At 40.5% G+C, this 11,575-nt stretch overlaps 1 protein-coding gene across 1 annotated transcript in view; it reads right to left on the bottom strand.

The window, feature by feature from the left end:
• Positions 1-8,600: 8,600 nt before the first annotated feature.
• znf366 (zinc finger protein 366) overlaps positions 8,601-11,575 on the bottom strand; it is a 64,568-nt gene continuing 61,593 nt past the window's right edge. Inside the window, exon 5 of the mRNA XM_043702768.1 lies at positions 8,601-10,738. Within this exon, the coding sequence (XP_043558703.1) occupies positions 10,247-10,738 (492 nt within the window). The 3' untranslated portion in view covers positions 8,601-10,246. The remainder of the gene's footprint in view (positions 10,739-11,575) is intronic.

The following is an 11,575-nucleotide window of genomic DNA, read 5'->3' as shown; positions in this document are numbered from 1 at the left end:
CAAGAAAACAAAACTCAAATTATTCTAGCCTCTTCTTATTGCTCATATTCTCTAATACAGGCAGCATCCTGGTAAACCTCTTCTGCACTGTTTCCAAAGCCTCCACATCCTTCCTGTATTGTGGCAACCAGAATTGAACCCAATACTCTAAGTGTGACCTAACCAAAGTCTTATAAAGCTGTAACATGACATTGTAACTCTTGTACTCAATTCCACGACCAATAAAGGTAAGCATGCCATATATCGTCTTCGCCATCCTACCTACTTGAGATGGCCACTTTCAGAGAGCTATGGACTTGAAGCATCAGATAAAATGTCCTAATAAAATAAAAATATTGCAAATGCTGGAATCTAAAATAAAAGCAAAGTGCTGGAGAAACTCAGCAGATCTGGCATCATCTGTAGAGAGAGAAACAAAGTTAATGTTTCAATTCCAAAGACACTTCAAATATCTTGTTGGAGGCAAAATCACATCATAGCAAGGAAGGCGTTTCTCCGTATAGTAGTGCCTTTCCAATACTCCTGTTTAAATGGCACACTTGGGTGTAGGTGATAACATATATCATTGAATAGAAAACTGGCAGTAATGGATAAGCTGCCATTAGACTCCTTATTAGATTTTGGTTTGCATTTGATTTATTTGGAGGAAGATAGTGAGGAGAATGTGTAAGTCATCCACCACAGCTGCCGGGAAGTGAGGATTCCAATGTCCTTTGAGTTGATTCTTTATTTCACTAGTGGGGAAAATGTCTCTTGCTGGACTTACCTAAAAGCAACAACTTCAAAGCAGAAAACATGGCAGCTCAAAATGGCTCGAGATCACACCATTTGTTACATTCATGGGCAACTTCAGTGATATATATTCCTCTTTCAAAACAGTAAACAGTTCCCTTTTAATTTCCATATCCCACAAATATTGTTCCACAGTATAACATAATCTTTATTTCAGATGTGCAAACACAGGACACAACTAAAATTAAGCACAGTTATGATCTAAAGTACATGGAAGAATATAGATTGAGCAAAGACAATTCAACCCAACTACAGTTCTTTCAGAGCTGTACTAACTATGTTGTTACCCTTTGCTTCCTTCAACAAAAGAATGGAAGTTATGATGTAGATTTCACTGTGTAATTTATATGTTAGAAAAACTTCCCTTTTTAGGGCCTCCCAAGTGCCAATGCAATACCTTTGAAATGTAGAATGCAGATTGAATGTAGGTGCTAGGAACGTTACCCGCCCATTAGTGAACTGATTGGCAATGTTTCCTCTAAGCAACAACTTCAAAGCGGAAAACAAAGAACTGTGAATGCTGAAAATCAAATCAGAAACAAAACCAGAAATTGTTGGATAAACTCAGCAGGTCCACCAGCATCTGTGAAGAGAGAGCAGAGTCAATGTTTTAAGTCCAATGACCCAAATGACCAATTAGAGGTAGCAGCCCTCCATTGCTGACTGTACCAACAGGAGCATTGGCTGCAAGATTAATAGTTGAAACTTTATTGCTGGAACAGCACAGCAGGTCAGGCAGCATCCAGGGAACAGGAGATTCGACGTTTCGGGCACAGGCCCTTCTTCAGGAATTGTGAATTCGGCCTGTGCCCGAAACGTCGAATCTCCTGTTCCCTGGATGCTGCCTGACCTGCTGTGCTTTCCAGCAATAAAGTTTCAACTTTGATCTCCAGCATCTGCAGACCTCACTTTCTCCTGCAAGATTAATACTCTATTGAAGAGACAGAAAGAGAGAATTCATTAAGGAATATAGAGTATGAACATTGACATTAACAAATTGAACCAATGTCAATTTTTTGTGCTGTAGATTCAATGTAGCTCAATATAAGAGATGCAAGACTAAATTTTCTCCAATAGTAATCTCAAAACTGGAGCAAGACTTCTAACTTGTGCTGAAATTTCAAAGTGACCCTTATTTATTTTTCTGGTTTATAGCTAGATAGCACTGGAAATAAAGAGACAGTGGCTAATATTTTTCACCTACACTCATCAGAGTAGGTGCAGGAATATCAATTTGCAAAAGAAATAACAATTTATAGTGCATGAGAAAATGATGCAAATTATTTGGCAAGTAGTTAATCAAAGCATTGGCATAGATAATACAGCAGATAATAGTTATCCCCATGCATTTGTTTAATTGAAAAATAATAGTGCCTGAACATATTTATTCTGTTTGCAGAGAACAGAACCCTATATAAAAATATATGTTACTTCTAAAAAGCTTAAGTGAGCACATTGCAAGCTTGATTGATAATCTTCAATCTTGTTATTTGTAGCACACTAAGGATTCTTGAGAAAGTGCTGTCCAATTATAGCACAATTGTCCAATTATATTCACCAAGATGAACGTATGACAAAAATCTTCAACAAGATGATGTCTCTTTTAAGTTGCAAGACTTAAATGCTGTCAAGTTCAGTATCAGTTGTGACTACTTGAGCTAATATTTTGTGTGATGTGGGCTCCTGGTGGTGAATCCATTTGTACAAAGGGTGCTCTTGTCATCAATAAAGGTGAAGTCAGTACAGTGTTGAGATAGCTAGAGGATGAAGGATCTGTCATTAAACGGACAAGGTGTCCTAAAGACTTTATTCAACTTGAAATACTTAGACTCAGAGCCTTTAGCAACAGGCAGCATAGCCCAAAAGAGGGGAAAATGCCCAACACTTGGTCCTCTCACTCCTCCAGTGGCAATAGCTGACATTCCAATGCTGCATCAGAAATCATCAGTAGCCTTTAGTTTGAGGTCTCTGAAGTTTGTGGCAACTGAGGTACAAAGCAGACAAATTTTCATTCTCTGATGCCCTAGCCCACCACTAACATTTAAAAGTAGTGAGGCAGATTAAGGCTTAAATTAGAAGGAGAGTGCTGGAGAGACTCACAACATCTGTGGAGCGAGAAACAGAGTTAAGGGGTTAAATCTTCCTAGGCCTGAATGATTCGGGTATTGCGAATTGTTGGAGTGAGACTGACAGAAATATAATCCCTGGGTGTCTAGAGAAATAAGTCTGAATCTCCAAACATGTTTTGAATGACTAGACAGAACCTTGCTAGTGAGTGGTAAAAGACTTCTTTCACCCATCTGAATGCACTAGTGTGCAATTATTAGGTAATCTCACCACATTGATGTGCAGTTTCCCATTCTCCAGCCCACCAGGTAGAAACTAGACAGTGACAATTCCTGCCATGGAAGTCAGAGAGATCGCTGGCAACTCCAGTTCATTGTGTACTCCTCCGGACCTCCATCTTGGACAGCAAGGCATGCTTCATATGCAATAACCACCCATATCACCCACCACCCCCTCCCTGTGCCACCATTCCCACATTCACAGATGTGCTGTTCATTGGAGAGCAGTCCCTCTCATTGTATTGCTGCTGTTAGGACACTGCATCTCAGCTATCTTCGCTAGGTCTGTTAGCACTCGATTACTAGTGCTGACTAGTAATCAGCACTCGTCAGATGCTGACAGAGTCTCTGACTTACTTTACCTTCAGCTAGACTTGAATCTTGCATTGCTTTCTCAAGTGGAAACAAAGCCAGGCAGCTTAACATGGTTGCCTTTGGTGACCAGCAATGTGATGGACATGTTATATAGGACCATGCTGCATACATTTCACTTGCATCCTGTGCCGTCACGAGGGGAATGGGTGTGGGAGTGAGTCACAGTCAGTCCTGCAAGGGGTGGTCATCTCAGTGAATGTCAAGGGGCTACTGCAGGTTGGGGAAGTCAGATGTAGGGATTGGAGGCAGTATGCCAACATGGGACAATAATTGTGAAGGCAGTATTTGAGATGGGGAGATGATAGTACATTGGAGGACAGTTAGATGTGGGGAGGGGTGTGGGTCATCAACAGTCACACTTTGATGGAAGGGATATTGTAGCTTTGCTGGTTGGCAACACTAAGCTGTAGGAGCATTGGGAGCAGAGTGGCACTCACTTAGACGGGTTTGTAAGACAGATAAGCTGTGTAGCTTGGTTCTTAAATGGCAATACGTTTATGAAAGTGTACTGTATGTGACAATGAAGCGCCAGATATGCCATTTATGGACCCTGCAAAACATCTCTTTTCAGTTCTCATCCCACAATGTTTGCAGTGAAGGGCACCTCCTGCTTGGCAGCATGTGACCTGGAGCATGGCTGGGCCTTAAATATGGCACCAGTGCCAAGAATACCTGGCAGCGTTGAGTACGTCTGCCTCTGGTGAGAGGGAAGCTGGGAAAAGAGGGATACCATAAAGGTATTGTACATAGGTAATGAGATGAGTTTCAGAGAATGCTTGGGAAATCTCACGACAGCTCACAGAGAGAAACCCTTCATGAAAATCACCAACATTAACATATAACCATTTCTGGTAAATTTCAGTTCACTCTTTCTGGTCTTGTATGACTTTTCTTTAGATTCCTAGTACTTAATGCCCATCCCTAATTGCCACAGAGAGAGTGATGGTGAGCCTCCTTCTTGAGCCAATACAAAGTATTTAAGGTAGGTGGACCCACATGCTGTTCCAGGCTTTTGATTGAATGGCATTGAAAGAACAGTGACATAATTCCAAGCCAGGATGGTGAATAGCTTGGAGGAAGACCTCTATGTGGTTTCCCAGCCAGCTGCTGCATTTGTCCTGCTTGTTGGTAGAGGTTGTAGGTTTGGGAGGTGCTTTCAAAAGATCTTTGAGTTCCAGCTGTGATTCTTGTAGATGGCACACATACTGTTGCTACTGCATAAGGCTGAATATTGAAGATGGTGGATGGCATACCAATAAAACTGCTCGTCCTGGATGGTGTTGAATTTCATAAATGTTGTTGGAGCTGCATCCATCCATGGAAGTAGGGGGTGTTCCATCATACTCCCGATTGGTGCCTCGTAAATGGTGAACAGACTTTGGAGGAGCAGGAGGTGAATTGCTTGCTGCTGGGTTCCCAGCCTCTGACCTGCTCTTGTGGTCACAGGACTGAATGTATCTCTCTGCCCTGGGAGTTTGAGCATTCTAAAAGTGTACCATTAGCAATACCTCATAAAATATGGTGCATTTACTGAGATTACTGGTGAATATTTAGGAAATCTTGAGTGCCTATTCACCTCTGCTTCCATCCTAGACTGCACTAGGTGCAGTTATATAATATTATAAAATAGCTTTGAAATCAGTAAATCACAATGAAATGGAATCTCTCCATTGTTTGCCATTATCCTTGGGAGGGTTGGGGGCTTTATTTAAGTGGGACTGTGAGCTGGGGAGTCTGAGTTTGGTGGCAGGGGTATCTTGCTGGATCGGGTGCAGATTGTGCAATAACTTTCTGCTAACTGCCCATAAGCTTTTCATATGCAGCTTCATCTGTATTAATAATGAATGAGAAACTTTAGCACTTGACAACGCCTGTTTGTTACCATCATAGTGCGGAGATAGATGTTGTACTGTATATTGGATCTATAAAATGTAAAGAAGTGCATGTTTTCAAGTAGTCTGCCAAAATGTAAAACATGTTATAAATGGGATGCAGTTACAGTGTGTTGTTGCACACTTGTGATTACTACCTCCTCAATGCTCATCCCACCTTCTGAAAGGCAACCCAAGGCTCGGCAATAAAATACATTAAAATGGATGGGATAGTTCCATTAACAAAATATCAAATGGATATTATGGAAACTATTGAAGAGTGGTGTAGCAGCATCAGCAAAGGTTTTCTTTGTTACATTAGCCAAATTCTGTATAAACGTCACCTAGAGAGATTTGATAGGTCAAGTTCAGTCTGAGGATCAGAATATGACTGAAATTGCAAATTGATGCTTTTGTCTGGGCACCTCCTTGGGAATTCACCTGGTTAGCTGTCTCACATAACCTGGGTGTAAGATCAGAAGAAATATTGACAATATTTTTAAAACTGTAACTGAATGTGTGTCACACCTATTTCCAGGGTAAAAGGAAATAAAACATTGAAGCAATTCCTAATCAGCATTGATAAACTCACCTCTGCTTGACAGGCAGCAGAGATATCAGAATTGGCCTCAGTGCCCTAGACAACTCCAGTTATTATTCAGCTGCCCATGTTGCTTGGCAATGAGTAAGGGCAAGTGCAAATTCCCTTTTGTGACTCTGTGCTCAAAAAGATTCATGTTACCAATAGTCAAAGCTCAATTCTCAAATTTCACACTCAAATAGCTGGATGTGAATTTGAAGGTTTCCAGCATTGAGATGGAAATAGATTCTGCTGAACTGGCTTGATTAAAATTGATGGAACCAAACCAATCAGAATCTGAATGAGTTTAGTTTACTTTGTACAATAAATATGACAACTTACTGTCCATCACTAATCCTAGCCACAGTACTTTTTCAAAATGTCATTTATTATTTTATTGTGTTTTAGGGATGATTGCAACTGTACAGGTGGGCAAATAAATGGTCCAGGTGACATTGATAACACTGCCCATTTTAAGGACCCCATCTAATTGCATTCTAGAGGTTTAGGCAGATAAGCTGTTGGCTAAGCTGGCTAGGTGGCTCCTGTATTATGCTAAATAAACCAACAGTGTCAGGCTGATTTCCTGGTCCAGTTGAGCTAGAGATGGGGCCTGCTTCTCACCTCGTCCCTGGGATTGAAATGTGTTGTCATGAACTCGAAATGTTGCAAATGAAGAAAGCAGCTCAGAACAAAGTGTCAGAAGACAAGAAGCCCACACCCTGCCTTTTGCACAGAGTGCAATTTAATGTCAGAAACTTGACTTTTAGAACATAGGGCATACCTTTACAGACTCCACCAGTGGATTTGTAGGTTGTAAAATTCCCAGGGAACAGTCCTTTCACCTGACCATGTAGCCATGACTAATCTGTAACTTTGCAGGTTGCGGGCAAGGCGAAAGATGATGGGAGCAGTTCAGGGAGGTAGACAAACTATTCAAGCTTTGGGTGTGGCAGCAGGGGTCCTTCCTCAAGGGTCTCTGTCCAGATTGAGGGACCCACCCACAAAGTTTGTATCCATTTCCAACTACTCCATTAAGAACCCACTACCTCAGGCTTCAGTTTCTTCTGAGCCCCTGAGACAGCTGACATGGAACTGGTCCTGGAACCCAGGACTTAGAATCTGGTGGCTGCTTGTGATCCCAGTCCTGACCACTGCTGCTCTTGGGACTAGACTATGAAGAAATTCTCTGAGATGGGACTTCTCCTTATTTGAAGGGTGAAAGCCCTATTTTCAGACACTTAGTGCTCCTCAGAGCATTAAATGACAGTGGGGCTACAGTGGTCAATGGGGACGTGTTTCCTGCTGACTTTTATTTAGGCAAATCAACCTTTGAGCCTATTCTGTGATTGAATGAGAATACTCCTAATATATATTATGACTTTGTCCAACTGCCTTGGCTCTGTATCCCTCAGAAGTGTGGCCAACAAAAATCCATCAATCCTAGATTTACCATTATTAAATGAATTCCACACTTCAACAACCCCTTGAAATGTTTTGAACCTCTCTCTGGATGACTTGGTTCAGATTTTAAGCTACATCACTGACTTGGACTGCCCGCAGCAGTAAAAGTGTATCCAAAGTCCAAAAGTTGACAATCAAATCATTCTGCAACTTCTCTATTCCTGAGAATATAAGTTAATTTACATACTCCCTCCTTATCGTTTAATCCTTGGAACCATGAACTCCAAGTACTGCCTTTACTAAGCCGATAGTACCCTTGCCTATGAATATAGACTTGGGCACAGTTCTGATGACTTGAGCACATTAAGTAGGTTGGCATTATGTAAAATGGTGAGGAAGCACAAATAATTGGGATTCAGTTCTTTGAACAAGATAATAAGCAGTCTGACCCTGTGTATGGTCAATGTGCATGGCTTAGAGACCCAGCCTTAGTTTTACCCAAAATGTTGCCTTCTCAACCTTCTGATGCTGCCTGGCTTGCTGTGTTCTTCCAGCCTCTTGTTTGTCTACTTTAGATTCTAGCATCTGCAGTTTTTTTGTGTCAAACTCCCTCCTTAGCCATTGTCTGAGTTTGAACTGTGCAGTTCACAACCTCAGCATCCTGTTTGACCCAAAGCTATGTTTCTCACGCCATTTCTTCTCTGTGCCAAAGACCAGCTAACTCTGCATATGTTGTGCTAGCCATCTCCCATGTGGAAGTACTCAACATGGTAGATATGGAGAAGCCATTTCCTTTGACATAGAGTCTAGAAGAATAGAAAAGAGAAACTGTTCAAGTATGAAATCAGGAGGCAAAAATTTGAAGCTCTTTCCCTTGAGAGACTGTGAATTTAGATTTTCAAGACTAATATTGATAGATGTTTCTTTGTTAAATTTAGCAAAGTGTGCAAAGTCAGATTAATAGAATGGAGGAACAAATCAACAATGATCTGATTGAATACAGTGGCTTGAATCAGCTGAATGGCCTGCTCCTGATTTTCTTTGTTCTGGAAAGATCATTTGAACTGAAAGCAATTGCAGTTGTTGAGTAAATCACTGCCCCTTTATTGCACAATGCAGCACTTTACTTCCTGCTGAGCAAGATATTCAGGATGGCATGATGTACCTTGCATATTTTTAATTGGATAAACGATTATAAACATTATGTAACAAAATACATATGAAAGTTGGGAATGCAGATCATAATTATTTTATTAATTACTTTGAAAAAGTGCTGGAAATGTTAGTCTTGTCAATATTGAGAAAAAAATGAGTGCGGTATCTCGGAAGAGTACAATGTTGTGGCATTGATATCCACATCAATTGTTGATGAAGAGCATCAAGCACTTAGTCAACATGACATATATTCCATATTAGTCCCTTACCATATGTGCTTTAAAGTTTAGAATAACATTAGATAACAATGATTTCTAACGCATGTAACCAGTATTTTGTTCAAAAGAATTTTATAAATGCGTGCGTGATTAAATGACAGCATATTATTTCAATATTCTCTGAGCAAATACTTAATATTTACATTTATACCTAATTCTCCTCCCCCTTTTCTACCATTTCAACCATGATTGCTTGCTTTCAATCAGTCTTCTTTCAACTCTAAATCTATATGAACAAATCTGAGCATGATCTCTCACAGCAATGGCACAACCAATGGATATGCATTCGGCAGAGAAGTAAACACATTCCCCACCATCTCTCCCAAAAAATGGATATCTTCTGCATTGTGAGGCCTGGCTACAAACAACTAATTTTATTTCATGTTGAAATGGCAGCTTTCAAGCATGAGCCAGCACCGGAACTCAAGTATTTCAGCTGTAAAGTGAGGCTACCATTGCTGAGCAACAAAGTCAATGTTTATTTCAGGATGACTTGAATTATGCAGGAATTTAAATAAATGTTCCTCAAGTCTTCACAAGAACAAAATAAAAAGACAAACCACAAGGCATTCATGTATCTCATAAAAAAGCATTCTTTTCTTTCTTTATCTTATTTCAGATCAGATACAGATGACAAGCATAAGAGATTTTCCATTTCACTAGAAACTCATGATTATTTTACGGTTACATATTTTCTCCATTTGTATTTGGTTTGTAATAGTTCCGGCATTGCCTCATACTTCAGCAAGTGTATTTTATTACTTAAATGACTTTGCATGCATTGTAATAATTGGGAGATTTTCACTGGAAGACATAATTTACAGATATACTTCAAAGCTAGAAAATATACCAGAAAAATACACAAAAATGTAACTGACTAATATCTGGTAAGTAATTACAATGATATGTATATTTAAAACAAATACTCAAAATTATATCAGGAGAAATATCAGTAATAATTTGCATATCGAACAGACTTGCAGTGTCCCTGCACATTCCCTATCCTTATGAAGATGGCAAGCAAAGTGCTCTCTTCATACCCCTGTAGTGACACGGGCTGGATAAAATCTGTTCATAAATGTGCAGTGAATAAAGTCAGTTGGTTTATCCCAGCCATTATTAAACAGATAACAGTAATGTCTTCCTTATGTTTATCAAATGGATATTTTGACTATTGATGATACACTAAAATTTGCAGCTTTGGGTAGTTATAAGAGCTTTGCATAAAGTGTTAGTGCAACTGGTTGCAATTTTGCAGAAAGAGGAAGTTGTGAAGATTGGGGCCCTATGATCAGATAGGGTCCACACCGATGAACTGCATGATCCAAATAAATATAAACATCATAAGCTAAAGCTACTGTGCAGCTCATATTTATGTTTACATAGTCCTTTTTTTGCAGATTTATTAATCAAAATAGTAGTTTTATTTTATTACCCTTGTGCTTCTCACACTGGGCTATATCTTCTGTCAAGACAAAATTCCTTATAGCTTTCATTGATATCAAATAGATAGTGCATAGCTGCAGTGCTATGTTTGTCAGTTACAGTTCCATTCTGCAGACATTTTCCATGGGTCATCAAGTCTTCATCTTCCTCATTTATCACACCCACTTTGTCCTGCTCTTCGTTATCTGAATCTCTGAAGTCTTGAATGAGTCGTCCTGGTTTCTGGGATAAATCTTCTGGCAAATAAAGTTTGTCTGCTCTGCAATACATACCAGGGCTGTACTGGTCTATTGTATAGTAGTTGTCTTCTTCTTCTTCTTGACAAGAGCTGCCTTTTGCACTCTCCCCATCGGACTGTGATGATATTTTTATTCTGCTCTTTTGAGAAAGATCAAAGGGCTCTTCCTGCACAAAGTTGCTCATGAGATTGTTCTGTACAATTCCAATTCGCCCTCTCCTCCTGAAGCCTAAGGTTGAGAGATAGCAACGTGAGCATCATCAAGCTATCATACAAACTGAGTTACATGGTTCAACAAAACACAGTAGATAATAAATATGATATCGGATTAACAATTTGTGTCTCCAAAGGATTGAAAATGAGTTTTTCCAATTGACATTTGTTAATGTACTGAAGCATAAAATAATTTAAGCAAATATATTATTGGGCTGGCCTTCACTTATTTTATTTTCCACATCTATTTTTATTCATTTCCCTAAATCTCTGAGGCCCTTCGATTCTTGCTGATGGGACAGGGTGAGGGGGTCTGGGGAGATATCAGGAGGAAGCCTAGGGGAGACTCAAGGCTCGAGAGTATGGTGCTGGAAAAGCACAGCCAGTCAGGCAGCATCCAAGGAGCAGGTGAATCGATGTTTCAGGTAAGAGCCCTTCATCAGGAATGAGGCTGGGAGCCTCGGGGGTGGAACAGATAAATGGGAGGGGTATGGGGCTGGGGGCGAAGGTAAGTGAGAGTGCAATAGGTGGATGGAGGTGGGGGTAAAGGTGGTAGGTTGGAGAGAAGGGTGGAGTGGATAGGTGGGAAAGAAGATGAACAGATGGGGCATATCATGAGGGTGGTGTTGAGCTGGAAGGTTGGAACTGGGATAAGGTGGGGAAAGGGGAAATGAGGAAGCTGGTGAAATCCACATTAAAGCCATGTGGTTGAAGTGTCCCAAGACGAAAGATGAGGCATTCTTCCTCCAGGCATCAGGTGGTAAGGGAGTGGTGGTGGAGGAGGCCCAGGACTTGCATGTCCTCGGCAGAGTGGGAGGGGGAGTTGAAATGTTTGGCCACGGGGCAGTGGGGTTGGTTGGTGCGGGTGTCCTGGAGAT

Source organism: Chiloscyllium plagiosum, chromosome 2, assembly GCF_004010195.1.
Source record: "Chiloscyllium plagiosum isolate BGI_BamShark_2017 chromosome 2, ASM401019v2, whole genome shotgun sequence".
Lineage (NCBI taxonomy): Eukaryota > Metazoa > Chordata > Chondrichthyes > Orectolobiformes > Hemiscylliidae > Chiloscyllium > Chiloscyllium plagiosum.
This window is presented reverse-complemented; position numbering and strand designations above follow the sequence as displayed.